The following is a 21,359-nucleotide window of genomic DNA, read 5'->3' on the forward strand; positions in this document are numbered from 1 at the left end:
TTTTTAACAAAGACTAACTACCTGTATTTTGGGGCATACCAACTCAAACTCATCCTTGGATCTATCTATACTTAACATTTTATGCAAGGTGTTAAGTGGGTTAAGGTACCAAGAAGTCTGTGCCGCACAGAGTACTATATATATATGTGTAGCTGCTGTCATCATCATCGTCAGAATTACATCATCAACCATATATTGGGTTGGCCAACAGGTTCCTTCGGTTTTTAAAGTAAAAATAAAAGACACGTTTTTAATTTTCACCAAGAAGTTTATTGAACATCATATGCACCGTTTTGTTCCATTACCTTCCTAAAACTTTTTATCTTTTTGAGCAAAGAACTGTTCAAGGTGCCTTTTACAGTCTTCCAGGGAATTGAAATTTTTTTTCCATTAAGAGAATTTTGTAAAGACCGAAATGAATGGAAATCCAAAGTTCAATGTCTGATGAATACAGCGGATGAATCAGAACTTCCCAGCCAAGCTATACCAGTTTTTGACTGGTCATCAAAGAAACATGTGGTCTTGCGTTATCCTGATGGAAGATGATGAGTTTTCTGTCCACTAATCCCAGACGCTTTTCATCGAGTGCTGCTTTCAGTTGGTCTAATTGGGAGCAGTACTTGTTGGAATTAATCATTTAGTTCTCCGGAAGGAGCTCATAATAGAGGACTCCCTTCCAATCCCACCATGTACACACATCACCTTCTTTGGATGAAGACCAGCCATTGGTGTGTTTGGTGGTGGTTCATTTCACTTGCCCCACAATCTCTTCCATTCCACATTGTTGTACAGTATCCACTTTTCATCACCCATCACAATTTGTTTTAAAAATGGAATGTTTTCATTACGTTGCAGTAGAGAATCTCATGTGGAAATACGGTCAAGAAGGTTTTCCTCACTTAACTTATGTGGAACCCAAGATCAAAGTGATTAACATAACCAAGCTGGTGCAAATGATTTTCAATGCTTGATTTGGATATTTTGAGTATGTCAGCTATCTCGCATGTGGTATAACGTTGATTGTTCTCAATTAATGTCTCAATTTGATCACTGTCAACTTCAACTGGTCTACCTGATCATGGAGCATCGTCCAGCGGGAAATCTCCAAAACAAAACTTCGCAAACCACTTTTGACAAGTTCAATCAGTCACAGCACCTTTCCATACATTGCACAAATCTTTTTGTGCATTTCAGTTATATTTTTACCTTTCTTGAAATAATAAAGCATAATATGCCAAAAATGTTGCTTTTTTTCTTCCATCTTCAGTATTAAAATGGCTACGCAAAAATTCACCAATTTTTTTTTAATGCACGCTGATATGACAGATGTCACAATACAGTATAACAAAATTATTTTGAATGAAGTTAAAGACAACTAAGTGCTACTAGAGCCATCTTACGGAAAAAACCAAGCGAACATTTTGGCCAGCCCAGTATATAAACTGTATATGTGAACCATGTATAAACAATACACAAAGTGTTTAGGGCAATTTTGTACCACTATTTGAAAGACAATATAGAAAGAAACGTCTGATGTTACCTTTAGTTCTGATGTTTTCTTAACAGAATAACATACAAGGTGAAGACCCAGTAAACAGAAACTTAAATTGTGAAGTATTGCCAATTTTTGTTTATCTTAGTCAAATTCTTTCACCTCTCAATTTACCTTTTATAATTAATCTTTTATTTCATTCATTCAGTAAATTTTTATAGTGATATGTACCAGTTACAATTTTCAGTGATATACTTTGATAAACAATGCAAATGAGATTTCTGTTATCATGGATCTTATTTTCTATTGGGGAGAGACATTCATTCAACAAACCAGAAAACAAACAAGATATTGTCAAATAGTGTTAAGTGCTTAGAAAATAGTTATGAATGAATGCTGTGAACATTTTATTTATGACCTAAGTTTTCCCTTCCTAAAATATTTGTTACATTTATACTTTAGCATAGTTGGTTTTCTTGAGTGAAAGGCTAATTTCCTTTGCTTTACTTTCCTACTGATTATTGTTTTTAGTACAAATACAGATAACAATTATATTCTTTTCATGTTTTGTAAGAAACCAAACTCAATCTAAAAGTAAAATTTTAGATTTTATCCATCAGTCACTCTGTTTTACTTCATGCATAAAAGTTGCAGTTACCTAGAATGTTCAAGTTATTTGGCATCTGAAATCCTTGTTTTCATCTGTAAAAATTGTTTCTGGCTAACAAACTATAACACTTCGAAGTCATTTTAAGTAAATGGGAAATTTGGTAATAAAGTAACTCTATAGTGATAGATTAATAAACATTTAATTATGTATCATTAAGGTAATCTCATATTTAGATTAATTTGTTGCCTTCAAATTGCACATGGAAACTTTAAAAATATATCATTACTATTATATTAAGAGTTTCTTGATGTGTTAAATATTTGACCTCTGATTTTAATCTTTAACTTTAATTTACTAATAGAAAGTTTATCTGTGTTTAAAGACTCACACATTTGAACCAATTCAGATAAGCATCGCTCTCTAGCACTGATTCTTCATCTATTTTGGGTGGTAGATTCCTTTAAGAATCAGATATGATTATGGAACCTCATCACACAAAAGTTGACATAAGTATAGCCATACATTCTGCAGATAACTTAAGAGGGTTTGAAGACTCTTTTTAGCTCATCCTTGACCCCCAAATTTAGAGCAACTCATCTGTAGTAATGGAGTTCATAGGTTTGTGCATATTAAGGTTAATATATTACTTTGTTGTGTTTTCTCTTAGGCTTACCTCACTTTTCTTCTGGTATTTTCCGCTGCTGGGGAAGGGATACTTTTATTGCCCTTAGAGGTCTGCTGCTGATTACTGGACGCTACTTGGAGGCCAGGTAGGAAATCTCTAAAAAGTTGTAACACAGGTTTGTTTGAATGTTTTTCACATGCTCTTCAAACTTTTCTTATTCATCTATTCTCAACGTTTGGGAGGCATGTTTTCCTTAGATGTGTTTTTTATTTTATTTTTTATATATTCAATTAATAAGATCATAGAATTTCAAAGAAGTGAAAATCTTTAAAGGTACCAGATTCTAACCCTTTATGTTACAGACCAGGTTATCTTCAGCATTTGCTACTTTATTTCAAGTAAAACTAAAACATGTATAACCATATTACTAACATCACTCACTAAAGAGTAAAATTTCTATGCCCAAGTTAAGTGTAAGAACTCAGGTGAACTTTTAGGTAAAATTGGAAAGTCTGCCATTTTTTGTTCTTCCATAATGAAGGCATTGCTGGCTTTTTGACAGAGTCCAGTAGAAAGAATTATAATACCAGGTTTTCTTCTTTTTAATGTCAGACCTCGTAACCTCCAGTTTTATGTTTTCTAGACTTAAAATGGTGTTTTCTTATGTTACAATATTATGTGTGAATTTATCAGAGGTAGAAAAGAAAGGCTCTACATCAGTGCTGTATAGTGTTCCACAAATCAGCAGTGTCACCATCATCTGACAGCTTGTTAGAAATGCAAATTCTTGGTCTCTATGCTGGATCTGCTGAATCCAAACCTGGGGGTGGAAAGGGCAGAGTTGACAGATGGCAATCTGTGTTTCCGCAGGGGCTCCAGGTGATTTTCAACAGCCTAAGACTAAAGTTTGAAATCACTGCTCTGCAAGTTAAAACTTGTAGCAAAAAAAGCATTTATATGATACCTTATTTTGATGTCACCTGAGAAATAACTGGAGGTTTGCCTCTCCAAATGACAAGTTTTATTTTTGATCTTTTTAAAATTGGAAATTTCTAAGTAAGCATCTAAAATGTATTATATGCTTCCCTATACTAACCTAATATATAATAAGACCTTTTATTATGGACTTAAGATACTATTATGGGGCTATAGAAATTTGGGAGACTGTGTGCTTCTTCCCCAAATGCCCCTAAATGACCATGATTAAGAAGTAGGAAGTGGAACGTCAGAAGCATAGGATAGTGGTTAAGAACTTGGGTTTGGGCCAGACTACCAGGTTCTAATCCTGGTTCCAAATGCCCACCTGACAAATTATTTGTTCTCTTTGTGCTCTCCATAGAATGGTTATAGTACTTACCTTATAGGTTTTTTGTGAAGATTAAATAAGCTAATACAGTTAAAGTATCTAGAGCAATGTCTGCCACATGCTAAGCACTCCATAAATGTTCATTTTTAGAATAATTATTGTTACTTTCATTGTTATCTGGGCTCCCAGTGATCACTTCTATGTACTGTCAAAAATTTCTGCTACTTAGTTTTACATATGACTATCTAGATCAGGCACCAGCTATGGTCTGTCACCTGTTTTGTATGACCTATGAGCTAAGAATGGTTTTTACGTTTTTAAAGGATCATTAAAAAAAATAAGAATATTTGATGAGACCATATATGGCCAACAAAGCCTAAAATATTTACTATCTGATCCTTTACAGAAAAAAAGTTTGCCTACCCCTGATCTAGATGATTTCCCAGAAGATAATGTGTTTGTTATGGTAGTGCTAGCTGCTATGAATTATAAACTCTTAAATTTCAATGTCTTTTCATAAACGAAATTCATTTGCTTCTGATCCTGTATTGGTATTCAGGAGGGAACTTTCTACTTAGTGGTGAAGGGATATAGGCTCCTTTATCTTCAGGATATACCATCTTCCAGGGACTCTAGGTTCTCTCCAGTCAGCTGGCAGAGAGGGAAAGAGAGCCTGAGGAACACACACCTGTTCCATGCAGTTAACATTCTTTTGCCTTAGAATGCAGTCATCTGGCCACAGCCAAGTGTAAGGTAGGCTGGGATGTATAGGAAAGCCATTTTGGTGGACACATGGCTGTCTCTACCACAGATAGTTCTACCTCCACCCTCTGCAGAGATGTTCATGGACAGAGGACTTTTTATTCAACTTTCTCATGTATGACATGTTCTAGATAATTAAGATTGCTAATACTCTGACTTTTTATTAATTGGAAGTGTCACAGTCCATACTAACACTTTTGTACTGCGAAGACAAAAAGTTCCTCTTACACTATAATTTAAGAGATGGGCATGGGACTTCCCTGGTGGCTCAGTGGTTAAGAACCCGCCTGCCAATGCAGGGGACATGGGTTCGATCCCTGGTCCGGGAAGATCTCACATGCCATGGAGCAACTAAGCCTAGGCACCACGACTACTGAGCCCATGTGCTGCAACTACTGAAGCCCGCATGCCTAGAGCCCGTGCCCTGCAACAAGAGAAGCCAGCGCAATGAGAAGCCCACACACCGCAATGAAGAGTAGTCCCCACTTGCCACAATTAGAGAAAGCCCGTGCACAGCAACAAAGACACAACGCAGCCAAAAATTTTTTAAAAAGAAATGGGCATTGAACTGATATATAGAATTAATTAAATTTCTAAATGGTTTAGCCAAAAAGCGTTGAGGCCTAGAGATTTTAAATGCCTTTTCCAAGGTCATACAGATGGCAACACTAGGATTTAAATCTCAGTCTTATTTCTCAGTTTCATGCTCTTTTTAGAATGCCATGCCATCTCACAAAGTTGTCATTTGATGTATGATAGTAGAATAACACTTTGAAAGATAAAATATTCTCTACAAGTTTTTGAAAATAAATTATGTTTTTCAAGGTCAGTTTTTACCCATTTATTTTCTTATATGGTTGTTTTATTCTTGGTATCTGCTATTTAAAGTAATAAGATTCATGTTCTTAGTTACTCAGATTTTGAAATACGAGGGATTTCAAAAGTAAAACCTAGAGCTATGAGGGACCTTAAAAATCACTGAGTCCAATCCCAAACTCCACAGATGAAAAAAAATTCTCCGAGAGGTGGTTAGTCACACAGATTGTTAGAGAAAAAGACAGGGCTAGGATCAAGGTTCCTGACTTTTAATTCAGTGCTTATTTTATATTATGACCTCTTTCTACATGAAAATACAAAGAAAGGCAGGAGAGAAAATACATAAAAAATGATTACCAAGAGTGACTTTTTTGTCTTCAATTTTTTAAGTGATTGTTTTCATGTCAAATGATTCACCTAATTCTGTTGTTTTAGGAATATTATTTTAGCATTTGCTGGTACCCTGAGACATGGTCTCATTCCTAATCTCCTGGGTGAAGGAACTTATGCCAGATACAACTGCCGGGATGCTGTGTGGTGGTGGCTGCAGTGTATTCAGGATTATTGTAAAATGGTCCCAAATGGTCTAGACATTCTCAGGTGCCCAGTTTCCAGAATGTATCCTACAGATGATTCTGCTCCTTTGTCTGCTGGCACACTGGTAAAGATCACTTCTTAAAATATTTTTTTTCCTGAAAAATGACTTTTAGCTTCTAATATAAAATACATGTAAAATTAAGAATCTGAATCTTACAAATTCTTCAAATATTGGTATTTATTTAGCACCTGCTGCTACTATGAAAGATTGCAGAGATAAGGCTTGCTCTTTGCCTAAAGAGCTTGCAACATGGTAGAAGAAGTGATGTGTATATAATACAATCATTGCAAAAAAGAGGGACGTGCTATGTAGTCTCATAAAAGAAAGAGAGATGATCTAGTAGGTTGGTCTCAGGGAGGACTACAGAAAGTAACTAAAATTTCACCTAAACTAAACCTTGAAAGTTGAGTCGGATTTCATCAGAGATGAGGGAGGTTGTGAGAAGATATTAAAGATGAAATGAATAATAAAGCACAGGGTGGATTGACGCACAGTTTAGGACATCCTGCTCAGTCTAGTTTGGCTTTTTGTGTAGGGTACCTGCAGGGTAGTAAGAGATTGTGGAAAGGGTGGACCAGGTTGTGGAGAGCCTTGGCTACCAATCCAGGGAGTTCAGAGTTTATCTTATGAGCAGTGCAGAATGAATAAACATTTTTTTGTGTTTTTTTTCCCCCAGTCAAGAATCTACAGGGATATTGTACTTTTGCCACTTCTGATCTGCATTTATGTTATAGTTTATTTGGTGTGGAGGACTTCTACCTCAGGGCTAGCATAGATTTATGTCACTACAATGTTTCTATCATGAAGTGTTCAAAGAATATTTGTCCAAAAATTTTTTTAACCTAAAGTAAATTACCATTATAGTATATAGTTTATCTCCATTGCTATGTATGTGGATGAATTAGAACAGCAATGCCAATTTAAAACTCAGATTTCTGTATAATAAGCTAGATTCATTTATTAGCTGAACTGTTCACTCTAACGCAGATTACACAAGCTCACAAGATTATTTTTCATGTATCAGCAAATTACAGATTATTTCATGTCACAGAATTTATAGTTAAAACTACAATATGTTAATGTTCATATGCCAATGGTCTGATCTATTATATGATGTATAGGAGCTGTTTCTTTCCCCAGTCCCACCCCTTATCCCCATTTCTCCTTTTAAGGGAAAAATATATGTTTCCACAAAACTTCAGTTATGGAATTTGAGAGACGATAAGAAAAATGTGACTTCTAACAGAGGTAACATCCATTGTGTCTCAAACAGGATCAACCATTGTTTGAAGTAATACAGGAAGCTATGCAAAGACACATGCAGGGCATACAGTTCCGAGAAAGGAATGCTGGTCCACAGATAGATCGGAACATGAAGGATGAAGGTACATAACTTTAGGTACATAGTAAAGATTTAGTGATGAGGTGAAATTAAACCTTGTAATTGTTCATTTATTTCACAGGTATTTTATTTGTGTATAAAACTTCAGAATATAATAATGAAAAAGATTAAGAGTTTCTGATCTCACCAGTTTAGTTTTGGTTTCTAGAGGAAAGATAAAATGTTATATCTTTTGTCAGCCAGTTTGAAAGGTAATTTTGGTGCTTGCATTTATAATCATAACAATAATTGCTAATAATTGAGTGCTTGCTATGTGCTAAGCATTGTGCTAACTACTTTACCTACGTTATTCCCATTTAACACTTCTGAGAATGTTGGGCATGAGTTACATTGTTCCCTTTTTTATTGATAAGGTGACTGAAGCACAGTAGTTTGCCCAGAGTCACACAGCTGCTAAGTGGCAGAGCTAGGATTTCATCCATAGTTTGTCTGCCCTGTAATCTAGGCTCTTACAAAATACTTTTTATAAAGAGGTTTACTTGTATTCAGAGTTAAAATATACTTTTATAACCTCTTTGACATTCATCATATTCCTATTTTTATGGCACACTGTCACCATCATTAGCCAGTGCAAGGCTAACAATAATTTATTTCATTTTATTACTCATTCCCCTTAGAGACATTCCAATGGGTTTGTTGTATATTCATGTATCATCTTATAAAATATATATTGCTTTAAGTGCATGTAGACCTTTTTTTTAACTTTTTAATTTTGAAAGACTTGGGGACTGATAGAAAGTTACAAAAATGATACATAAGTGTACCCTGAACCCTTCTTCCAGCTTCCCCCAATGAGGATATCTTATATAACTGTAGTACAATATCAAGATCAGGAAATAGATATTAGTATCATACTGTTAGCTAAGCTATAGACCATATTCCTTTTTCACCAGTTTTACGTTAACTCATCTGTGTGTGTATGTGTGATGTGTGTGTGTTTAGTTCTGTGCAGTTTTACCTCATGTATAGCTTCATGTAACCACTACTACAGTCAAGATACAGAGCTGTTCCGTCACCAAAGAGGTTTTCCTTGTGCTATCGCATTATAGTCACACCAACCATCCCTGGTCTCTAGCAACTGCCAATCTGTTCTGCATCTCTATATTTTGTCATTTTGAGAATGTAGATAAATGGAATCATATAGTATGTAACCTTTTGAGATTGGTTTTTTCACTAAACATAATTCCCCTTGAGAACTATCCAAGTTGCTGCATTTATCAATATTTTATTAGTTTTTATTGCTAAGTAGTATTCCCTTTTATGAATGTACCATTCATCTTTTGAAGGATGTTTGTGTTGTTTCCGATTTTTTTGGCTAATACAACTGGAGCTGCTATAAACATTCATATACAGGTTTTTGTGTAAACATAAGTTTTCATTTTTCTGGGATAAATGCCCAATAATGTGATTGGGTGATGTGGTCAGCACATGTTTTGTTTTATAAGAAATTGACAAACTGTTTTCATTTCACATTCCCACCAGCAAGCTGGATAGATCCAGTTTCTCCACGTCCTTGCCAGAATTTGTTGTTATCACTTTCTATTTTCACATGTTCTGATAGTTGTGTAGACCACTACACATTGTGGTTTTGATTTGCATTTCCCTATTAATGGTTTTGAACACCTGTTCATGTGCTTATTTACCATCCATATCCCCTCTTTGATGAAATGTCTATTCATGTATTTTATCCATTTTCTAATTGGATTGCTGGTTTTCTACTGTTAAGTGTGTGTGGTGAAATACACATTTACCGTTTTATCATAAAATATATCATTTTAGCCATTTTTAAGTGTACAGTGCAGTGGCTTTAAGTACATTTGCACTGTTTTTCAACCATCATCACTATCCATCTCCAGAACTTTTTCATCATTCCAAACTGAAACTATACCCAGTTAGCAATAATTCCTCATTCTCTCCCTTGCTAGCCCCTAGTAGCTACTAATCTACTTTCTGTCTCTATGAATTTGACTATTCTAGGTACCTCATATAAATGGAAGTATGTAATTTTTGTCCTTTTATGTCTGGCTTATTTCACTTAACATTGGTATATCAGAGCTACATATACTATACTCTTATGCCCTTTGTTTAAACACTACCACATTCCTTTCCAGAATTACTGCACCAGTCTCTATTCCCATTAACAATCAAAGTAGCTTCTTAAGTGTCCATATGCCTACCAACATTTGGCATTATCCTCTGATGCCAAATATAGGTGTAAAGCTATAGGTAATTGTTTTAACTTGCAATTCTCCTGTTATTGAATTTGAGTATTTGCTCATATGTTTATTGGCCTCTTTGGAAAGTTTCCTTTTCTATAAATTATTTGTTCATGTTCTGTGCCTTTACTCATCTTTCTTTTGGCATTCCTGTATTTTTCATGTTGATTATCAGGAGTTTTTGTTTATTCTAGACATTTGTCCATCGTTAGTTTTAGAATTACACACACCTTTTCCCAATTTATCTATGATGTCCTTCACCATATTTCATTTCAGAAATCCTACCCCACCTTCATGTCTCAAAGATAATCTCACACATTAACTTCTATTAGCTATCTGAGTTTGCTAATAGTTTACAATTTTTTTTAAAAGAAGCAATTCGTTCCACTTTAATTCATTCTATTTTTGTTCTTATGATTCTTGTTTTCAAGACCTATATCTGTATTAATTTACCATGTCTATGTTCATTTCTTTAACTTATTAAAATCCATATTGACCCCTAACAGAATAAGTAATTTAGTGTGTGCCCCTCTCCCCGAATCCCTATTTGATATTATCTAGGTGGAATTTCAGTTTGAATTGTTATGACTGTACTTCTTTTTGTTTTCTTTGGTTATTGCTTTTTCTTAGGCAACAGTAAATTTTTAGGTGTAATTTGATCATCTTTTCATTCCATCTCTCTTACTAGTATCCTCTAAGGTTCATTTCTTTCCTTATTTGAGTTAACCAGATGAGCTTATTTATTTATGTTAATATATGAAAACGTCTCAGAACAGTGCCTACTACTACAGTGCCTTGCTGTAGTCATTTTATTGTTGCTATATGAGTATCTTTAGTGCTGCTATATGAATGTTTTTAAAGTTGGAACTTACATGTCAAGCCCTCTGCGGCCTTGTATGGCTGGCAGTATTTTTATTATGCTTTCATATTTAAATGACAGATTAGATATAAATGCTTTCTTCAATGCTTTAGAAAATATTGTTCTGTTGACTTCTTGTTTCCAATATTGCTATTGAAAGATATATGGACCTATGCCTTGTTCCATTAGAAGTGATCTACACGTTCTTTCTTGAAGATTTTAGAACCATCTCTTTGTCTGAATTCAAGATTTTACTCTAACTTTCCTTATCTGTTTCATTTGGTACTCTATGAGTGCTTTTAACCTGAGATCTTTCTTGATTCTAGGATATTTATCAGTTTATTTCTTCAAATATTTTCTTCCTTCTCTTTCCACTTTCTGGGGATACTTTTGTCAGGATATCTTTTGATTTATTTCTATCCCCATAGCTTTTAGCTCTTTTTTGTTTTCTATTTTCTCCCTTTAACCATTCCTGCTACCTCTGGAGAATTTTTCAATCTTGTCTTCCATCTTACTAATTCATTCTTAGCTGTGTCTATCTACTATTTAGTCCCTTATTATCACTTTATTATTTTCTTTATTTCAACAATTAAAAATTTCAGACCTAACATCTCCACTTAGTCATTTTTAATGTCTTTTGTTCCTGCTTCATGTTAATAATATCTTACCTATGTCTTTGAGGATATTTATTTTGCTTATTATATATTATATGTCCATCTGTTCCAGTACTTCTGCTTCATGTGAAATATGTTACTCAGCTTCTCTCTTTTATATAGTCGTTAGACTCCTCTGGCATCAAATGTTTATCTTTTCCCAGTAAGCTCATATTCCCTTGATTATTAGCTACTCTGTAAACACTGAAAAGAAGCAGTCTCCTTAAGTCGTAACACAGCAGCCTTACAAGCTGAGGTGGAATAAAAGTCCAAAGTGGCTGGTCAGATCTCACGTGTTTTTTGTTTGTTTTGGTTTTCTTGTTTGTTTTTGTTGGGGGGGGGGTGTTTTTTTAAAATAAATTATTTATTTATTTATTTATTTATTTTTGGCTGTGTCGGGTCTTCGTTGCTGCACGCAGGCTTTCTCTAGTTGCGGTGAGCGGGAGCTACTCTTCTTTGTGGTGCACGGGCTTCTCATTGCAGTGGCTTCTCTTGTTGCGGAGCACAGGCTCTAGGCGTGTGGGCTTCAGTAGTTGTGGCACACGGGCAGTAGTTTGTGTCTCGCGGGCTCTAGAGCACAGGCTCAGTAGTTGTAGTGCACAGGCTTAATTGCTCTGCAGTATGTGGGATCTTCCTGGAGCAGGGCTCAAACCCGTGTCCCCTACACTAGCAGGCGGATTCTTAACCACTGCACCACCCGGGAAGTCCTCATGTGTTTTTATTAGTTTCTCCCAAACATTATGTGACTTCTTCACATCAGTACCTCACATATACTTCTGTAGTTTCTCCAGGGTTGATTGTGGAGAGGGAGCCAATAGCCTGGAATACTTTGCCAACTCATCAGAAAGTGCAAAAATAAATTTTCTTCCCACGTTATGCATTTGAAACAACCTATTCATTCATAGTCATTTTGACTTGTATACCTTTTTGTGTGTGTTCTTATGACTTTGTAGCTAAATCTCTGAGATTTACTCACTAAACATTGACTGTCCAATTATTTAATATTAAATAAATTAAAAAGCTCTTTGCCTTTATGTCATATATTTAATATCAAATAAACTGAAAAGCTCTTTGCCTTTGTATATCACTTGACAAACATTTTCCAGAAGCTAGTACCTCTATTCCTAGCTCATAATAGAGGAAATAGGAACAGGAGGTAAAAGTAGCTTGCCCAAGAACATACATCAACCCTCCATTAATAAACATAGAGGGAAGCATTCAATCTCACCAGTACTCAAACAAATTCATGTTAAAGTAGGTCACTGTCTGTATGTGTGTGTGTGTGTATATATATATATATATATATATATATATATATATATATACCACATCTTCTTTATTCATTCATCTGTTGATGGACATTTATGTTATTTCCATGTCTTGGCTATTGTAAATAGTGCTGCTGTGAACATTGTGGTGCATGTATCTTTTTGAATTAGAGTTTTCATCTTTTCTGGATGTATGTCCAAGAGTGGGGTTACTGGATCATATGGTAGTTCTATTCTTAGTGAACAGTTTTGAGCAGGAGTGATGTGACCTAACTTAGATATTAAAAATATCACAGTGGCTGCACCAACTTGCATTCCCACCAACATTGTACAAGGGTACCCTTTTATCCACATCCTCTCCAACATTTGTTATTTGTAGCCTTTTTGATGATAGCCATTCTGACAGATATAAGGTGATACCTCATTGTGGTTTTATTTGCATTTCTCTAATAATAGCAGTGTTGAGCATCTTTTCATATGCCTATTAGCCATCTGTATATTTTCTTTGGAAAAATGTCTGTTCAGGTCTTCTGCCTATTTTTTATTGTATTATTTGGGTTTTTAAATATACTGAGTTATATGAGCTGTTCATATATTTTGGATATTAACCCTGTATTGCTTGCATCATTTGCAAGTATTTTCTCCCATTCTGTAGGTTGTCTTTTTGTTTTGTTGATGGTTTCCTTCGATGTGAAAAAGCTTTTAAGTTTAATTAGGTCTCATTTGTTTATTTTTGCTTTTATTTCTTTTGCCTTAAGCAACAGATCCAGGAAAATATTGCTGTGATCTATGTTAAAGAGTGTTCTGCCTATGTTCTCTTTTAGTTTTATGGCTTCAGGTCTTACATTTAAATCATTTTGAGTCCATTTTTGTACATGGTATGAAGGAATGTTTTTATCTCATTGTTTTACATGTGTCTGTCCAGTTTTCCCAGCATGACTTATTGAAGAGGCTGTCTGTTCTCCTTTGTGTATTCTTGCCTCCTTTGTCATAGATTAATTGACCATAACTGCATGGGTTTACTTCTGGGCTCCCTATTCTGTTCCATTGATCTATGTGTCTGTTTTTATGCCAATACTATGCTGTTAGGATTACTGTAGCTTTGTAGTATAGTCTGAGTTCTGGGAGGGTTATACCTCCAAATTTGTTCTTTTTCCTCAGGATTATTTTGGTAATTCAGGGTCTTTTATGGTTCCGTATAAATTTTAGGATTATCTGTTCTAGTTCTGTGAAAAAAATGTCATGGGTATTTTGATAGGGATTTAAATCTGTAGATTGCTTTGGGTGGTATGGCCATTTTAATAATATTAATTCTTGCAATCTAATAGCACAGGATATCTGTCCATTTCTTGGAATCATCCTCAGTTTCCATCATCAATGTTGTATAGGTTTCAGAGTATAGGTCTTTAACCTCCTTGGTTTAATTTATCCATAGGTTTTTGTTTTGTTTTGTTTTTTTACTTTCTCTTTCTGATATTTTGTTATTAGTGTATAGAAGTGCAACAGAGTTCTATTTATTGATCTTGTATCTTACAACCTTGCTGAATTCATTTATTAGTTCTATTAATTTTGGGATGGAGACTTAAGGGTTCTCTATATAGAATATCATGTCATCGGCAAATAGAGACTGTTTTACCTCTTCCCTTCCAATTTGGATACCTTTTATTTCTTTTTCTTGTCTGATTGCTGTGGCTAGGACTTCCAATACAGTGTTAAATAGAAGTGGCAAGAGTGAGCATCCTTGTCTTATTCCTGAATTTAGCAGGAACGCTTTCAGCTTTTCACCATTGAGTATTTTGTTGGCTATGGGTTTGTAGTAAGTGGCCTTTATTATGTTGAGATATGTTCCCTCTACACCTATTTTGATGAGAGTTTTTATCATGAATGAATGTTGAATTTGGTCAAATGCTTTTTCTGCATCTATTTATTTCTTTTTATTTATTTATTTTAGGCTGCATTTGGGTCTTTGTGGCTGCGCGAGGGCTTTCTCTGGTTGCGGTGAGCCGGGCCTACTCTTTGTTGCGGTGCACGGGCTTCTCATTATGGTGGCTTCTCTTGTTGAGGAGCACAGGCTCTAGGCACGAGGCTTCAGTAGTTGTGGCGCATGGGCTTAGTTGCTCCACGGCATGTGGGATCTTCCTGGATCAGAGCTCAAACCCGTGTTCCCTGCATTGGCAGGTGGATTCCTAACCACTGCACCACCAGGGAAGCCCTCTGCATCTATTTAGATGATCATGTGATTTTTTTTCTTTCCTTTTGTTAACGTAGTGTAACACATTGATTGATTTGCCTATGTTGAACTATCCTTGTGACCCTGGAATGAATCCAGCTTGATCATGGTATATGATCCTTTTTATGCATTATTGGATTCAGTTGGCTAATATTTTGTTGAGAATTTTTGCATCTATATTCATCAAAGATAGTGGCCTGTAATTTTCTTTTTTGTAGTGTTTTTGTCTGGTTTTGGTATCAGGGTGACAGTGGCCTAGTAGAATGAATTTGGGAGTGTTCCCTCCTTTCAGTTTTTTGGAATAGATTCAGAAGGATAGGTATAAGGTCTTATTTATATGTTTGGTAGGATTCCCCTGTGAAGCTTTCCACTCCTGGAATTTTGTTGGCTGGAAGTTTTTAAATTACAGATTCAATCTCACTTCTAGCAATCAGCCTGTTCAAATTGTCTGTTTCTTCTTGAGTCCGTCTTGGCAGGCTGTATATTTCTAGAAATTTGTCCATTTTTTCTAGGCTATCCAATTTTTTGGCATATAACTATTCATAGTATTCTCTTATGAATTTTTGTATCTCTGTGATATCATTTATTATTTCTCCTCTTTCATTTCTTATTTTGTTTGTTTGGATCCTCTCTATTTTTTCTTGATGAGCCTGACTAAAGGTTTATTAATTTTCAACAAAGTAACCTAGGTTGTAGGTTTTCCCCTTTCAGGGCTGTAAATATATCATGCCACTCCCTTCTGGCCTGCAAAGTTTCTGCAGAGAAATCAGCTAATAATCTTATAGGAGTTCCCTTGTATATGACTCTGTTTTTCTCTTGCTGCCTTAGAATTCTCTTTATCTCTAACTTTTGCCATTTTAATTATGATATGTCTTTGTGTGAGCCTGTTTGGGTTCATCTTGTTTGGGACCCTCTGTGTTCCTGTACCTGGATATCTGTTTCCTCCTTTGGGTTTGGGAAGTTTTCAGCCACAATTTCTTCAAATACATTTTTGATCCCCTTCTCTCTTCTCCTTCTGGAACCCCTATATTGACACATTTTATATGAGCCCTTAGATCTCATATGTTGCTTTTTTTTTTCCATTTCTTTTTGTCTTCTGTTCTAATTGGATGATTTCCATTATTCTATCTTCCAGATCATGTATGCATTCTTCTGTGTCATTTAGGTTGTTATTCATTGCTTCTCAAGTGTTTTCTATCTCAGAAATTGAATTATCTCTTCTTTATTGGGTCTTCCATATAGTTCCTTGTTAAAATGATCCCATGCTTATATCAATTCGCTTTCTTAATTCAGTTAGCATTTTCATTACTAACTTCTTGAACTCATTGGTAGGCTGATTATCTCTGTTTCATTATTTATTTTTTCAGAGGTTTTCTCTTGCCCTTTCAGTTGGGAGTTCTTTACCATTTCATTTTGCTTAACTTTCTCTGTCTCTATGAATTTAGGTGAAACAGTTATTATCATGGTCTTGAAAGTGTGTTTTTATGTGAGGGCATCCCTGTGTGGATTACACGTGCCAAATATCTTTTGTGTGAGAGCTGGATTTGATGTAGACACAAGCCACGCCTTTCCTCAGGGTGTACTGGCCACTATCACCTTGATATGGGGTGTGGCTGGTCTTGTAGGAGCTAGAGCCTACACAGGACGTGAGGTGGGATTTCTTCTCTGCTCAGTGGCAGTCACTGCCCTTTCAGGGTCAGGGTCTGCTCCCAAGGTTCTGGAGCAGGTGTCCTGAAGGTCAGGCTGGAGTTGACTCTGTTCCCTTTAAGTGTGTATTTTTCCTTCTCCCCACACTGGGGCCTTCGCCCCAGAGGTGGGGGCGTGGTATAATAAGTGGGGCTCATGCACTTACAGACGTCCAGTGTGCTACCTGTGTAGGCATCCACTCAGACACAGTCCAAGGTCACATTTTTTTCCCCTATTGTAGTTGTCCCACATCTAGTGCAAGGTTATGGCATGGAGTAGGCAGGACTGGAGCATTCACTCAGCTAGCACTGGGATTCATGGCATTGTGGTTGTGGGAATTGAAGCAGCTTCACTCCTGTCAGAAATCCGGGCTTCTCCAGCACTGTTTGAGTGAGTGCCAACAATGGCCACTGCCACCCTACCTGGAGCACAATCCAGGGCCCCAGACTGCCTTCTGTGTCCCTGCCATAAATCCAGTGCCAAGCTGTGGCATGGAGTGAGTGGGGCCATGGTGTTTACTCAGCACAGATTGGGGAGCACAAGGAGGCAATAGCCACTAGGGTAGACCTCTCTCTTCACCCTGTCTTATGGAAAGCCAGCACCCACATACTCCTCACAAGTGGAATCTGGGCTTCTCAAGCCTTTCTGTCTGTCCCAGGAGTTCTCCAAACAGCCAAGGGAGCTTGTCTTCTCCATATAGGACCCTAGAACTTGGACACCCAGTCTGTGGGTCTGCCCACTCACTTCCCAGGGTGAGTGTCTGCCCATGTGATCTCCCTTTTCCCTTATTCCCCACCCAGAGGCACAGGTTCCAACCCAGTGCCTTTCTTTTCATCCTACCTGATTACATGGGAATCATTTTTGCAGCCTTGGCTGTGAAGGAGTTCTTCTGCCAGGTTGCAGTTAGTTTTCCATGAGAATTTTTCCAAATGTATATGTATTTTTTATGTGTTTGGGAAGAGGGGTGATTTCGACATCCTCCTACTCTGCCATCTTGATCCCCCATTGAAGGGAATCTTTTTCTTCTTTCTCAAAGTTGTTTTGGCTCTTTGGGATCTTTTATGTTTCCATGCAAATTTTAGAACTAGTTCTGTGAAAAATGTCATTGGTATTTTGATAGGGATTGCATTGAATCTGTAATTTGCCTTGATAGTATGGTCATTTTAACAATTTAATTCTTCCAGTCCATGAGCACTGTATATTTTCCATTAGTTTGTGTCATCTTAGATTCCTTTTATCAATGTCTTATAGTTTTCCAAGTACAGGTCTTTTACCTCCTTGGTTAGATGTATTCCTAGGTGTTTTAGTCTTTTTGATGCAATTGTAAATGAGATTGTTTTCTTAATTTCTGTTTCGGATAGTTCATTTTTAGTATATAGAAACAACAGATTTCTGTTTGTGAATTTTGTATCCTGAAACTACCAAATTCATTGATGAACTCTAGTTATCTTTTGGTGGTGTCTTTAGGATTTTCTGTATATAGTATCATGTCATCTGCAAACAGTGACAGTTTTACTTCTTCCCTTCCAATTTGGATTCCTTTTATTTCTTTTTCTTGTCTGATTGCTGTGGCTTCCAATACTTCCAATACTATGCTGAATAAAAGCAGAGAGTGGGCATCCTTGTCTTGTTCCTCAATTTAGCAGGAAAGCTTTTAACTTTTCACCATTGAGTATGATGTTAGCTGTGTACTTTTCATATATGGCCTTTATCATGTTGAGGTACATTCCCTCTATACACACTTTGCTGAGAGTTTTTAATCATAAATGGATGTTGAATTCTGTCAAAAGCTTTTTCTGCATCTATTGAGATGATCATATGATTTTTATTCTTTAATTTGTTAATGTGATGTGTAGATACCACATTGATTAATCTATGAATATTGAACCATCCTTGAATCCCTGGGATGGATCCCACTTGATCATGGTATATGCTTTTTCAAGTTGAATTTGGTTTGTTAATAATTTGTTGAGGATTTTTCATCTGTGTTTATCATCTCTGAGTTATTTAAATTTTTAATTTTAATTATGAAATATCTCAACATACAGATAATGATGTAAATTATGCTTTGAACCTAGAACTGAAATTAGACAGATATTAACAATTGGCCAGATTTTCTTCAGATTGTTCTCTTTTGTTTTGAAAAGAAATAAAACAACACAGATACAGCTAAAGTTTCATCTCTATCTCTTTCTTTTCCCTCACTCTCTAGAATTAACAACCATCCTATAATCAGGATGTACTATTTCCATGTATGTTTTTGTATTTTGTGTGTTTATGTGTGTTTGAGTATGTGTAAATTATGTATGATATATTTTATGTAGCATATATTCAGTATATCGTAGTATATACTGTATAATGTATATATATTATGTATTTTATGTTTTCTAATTTTATACAAATATTATCATATTAGACACAGTCATATAGACATACATGGTTATATGTGTTAGTATTATCTATATTTTAAACTTTTACAGAAAAGGCATCTTATTATGCATATCTTTTGCAACTTATTTACTCAGTCATTCTGATTTATCCATTTTGCTTTATGTAAATCCTAGTTCATTAATCTTAAATGGTATAGAGAGTTTTCCATTATATGACTAGGCTAGGGTTTATCTGTTCCTCTTCTCAGCAGTTATTTATTTTCTTGATAATACAAGCAGTGTTGCAATATATATTCTTGTATGTGTCTCCATGTTCACATAGGTAAGCATTTCTCTAGAGTGTATGTCTAGAAACGAAATTATTATGTGGTAGAATATGCACATCTTCAACTTTTAAGGTATTACCAGATTGCTCTCTAGAGTAGTTGTCCTAATTTATTACATTTTAACAAATGTTTTATTTTTCTTTTTTAGGTTTTAATATAACTGCAGGGGTTGATGAAGAAACAGGATTTGTTTATGGAGGAAATCGCTTAAATTGCGGTACATGGATGGATAAAATGGGAGAAAGTGACAGAGCTAGAAACAAAGGAATCCCAGCCACTCCAAGGTAGTGTTTATTTTTAGTGCTTATATAGTTAATATCATTTGTAAAACCACATACTTGTGGAATCTTTTATTCTATTAACCATGAAATCTTCATGTTAAATCAGTCAAAATCTTCCTTCCTTCCCCCTACTTCCCCTTCCACGCACTCCTTTCTCTCCCCTAGTATACACATACACAATCCTCTTGATATAAGTCATCAAGTAAAGCTCTCTGTTCTCTTCTGGACGTTCTCATGGGTTGATTACCTGCAGGCACCTCAAAAGAAAGTTTTATGACTTATTATCCCCATGGTTAAGACATTTCTTTATAACATGAGGTGTTTTCTTTGTAAGTATTTCATTATTATTATCTTTTTTTAATATAGAAAACAACCAGTTGTCCTGTCTTTTATGAAATCCTTTCACTTTCTGAATATTTTCCCCTTAATTTTAAAATCTTTTATCCCATCATTTTTTTTATGATTTCAAGTTCTTACTACAGTATCAAGTCTGAGAAACTATATTCCTATTCCAAATTTTATCTTCAATCAGAATTGTCAAAAAAAAATTCTTGAATAGTAGTTGTCATTATATGTTTTACAAATTCTTTTAAAAACCTGTTTATTTTGGTGAATTATTAGATCTTATATTTCCCTTTCATTTTCCTTAAAAATGAGCTTTCAAATTATGATGTTCACCTTCCCTGGCTTTCTTCAATCCAGTATCCTGTATTTTCTTTTTCACTGGAACTCTATCTCAGTATTCTCTGACTCCTACTTCTGCCTTTTTCCAGCAGCTGTCTCCTTTTACTCCATAATCTCTATTCTACTTCATAGAATTTTTTAAAAATACATTAAGATGGTAAGCAATGGCAAGTAATAAGAGGAATGATTTCTTTTTTTTTATTGGAGTATAGTTACTTTATACTGCTGTGTCAGTTTCTGTTGTATAGCAAAGTGAATCACAATTTCTTATATATGCAGTACACATTCCTATAAAGTGAGGATTTTTTAATAGACAGTCATTTTTATGTGTTAGTTATATAATTCTTCAAAGCTGTTTTTTGAATGCCCTTTCTTTAAAAATTTATTTATTTATTTATTTGGTTGCACCAGGTCTTAGTTGCAGCTCGCCAGCTCCTTAGCTGCGAAACGCAGGCTCCTTAGCTGTGGTATGCGAACTCTGATCCATTGCAGCATGCATGTGGGATCTAGTTCCCTGACCAGGGATTGAACCCAGGACCCCTGCATTGGGCGTGAAGTCTTTCCACTGCACCACCAGGGAAGTCCCTGAATGCCCTTTAGATAGTGCTTAATTTATTCATTGTCACAGAGTAAAATTTATTTTTAATTTTAGAGATGGGTCTGCTGTGGAAATTGTGGGCCTGAGTAAATCTGCTGTTCGTTGGTTGCTGGAATTATCCCAAAAAAATATTTTTCCTTATCATGAAGTTACAGTAAAAAAACATGGTAAGCTGTTTCTTTTGTTTACAAAGAAACTCCAAATGTACTGTCTATATTCTTAACCTATGTAATCATCATGTGACTCAATGAACTAGTAGTAGAAAATCCTTAAGATTAAGGGAAAAGACAAACCATTAATTTACTAGTATGAAAACTGTAACAAACCTGATTACTAACCATATTTTTATAGCAACTTTGATCTGAGATATGAAGAGCATCATATTTCTTTTTTTTCCTCAGTATGACTGTGAGCAAGTCCAGTTTTGGTTAACAATTATGAAATCTTTACATCTCTTTCTAGAGCAGTGCTTTCCAATAGAAATATAATTTAAGTCACATACATATTTAGAATTTTCTAGTACCTACATTTTTAAAAAGTTAAAAGAGACAGGTGAA

At 35.4% G+C, this 21,359-nt stretch overlaps 1 protein-coding gene across 6 annotated transcripts in view; it reads left to right on the forward strand.

Moving 5' to 3' along the window:
* Window positions 1-21,359, forward strand: part of AGL (amylo-alpha-1, 6-glucosidase, 4-alpha-glucanotransferase) — a 75,783-nt gene that overhangs the window by 44,043 nt on the left and 10,381 nt on the right. For all 6 annotated transcript variants that reach the window (XM_067040403.1, XM_067040407.1, XM_067040388.1 and 3 more), the window contains 5 exons: window positions 2,770-2,872; window positions 6,047-6,272; window positions 7,483-7,594; window positions 19,388-19,523; window positions 20,857-20,969. In XM_067040403.1, coding sequence (XP_066896504.1) covers window positions 2,770-2,872; window positions 6,047-6,272; window positions 7,483-7,594; window positions 19,388-19,523; window positions 20,857-20,969 — 690 coding nt within the window. The remainder of the gene's footprint in view (window positions 1-2,769; window positions 2,873-6,046; window positions 6,273-7,482; window positions 7,595-19,387; window positions 19,524-20,856; window positions 20,970-21,359) is intronic.

Source organism: Kogia breviceps, chromosome 1 (genome assembly GCF_026419965.1).
Source record: "Kogia breviceps isolate mKogBre1 chromosome 1, mKogBre1 haplotype 1, whole genome shotgun sequence".
NCBI lineage: Eukaryota > Metazoa > Chordata > Mammalia > Artiodactyla > Physeteridae > Kogia > Kogia breviceps.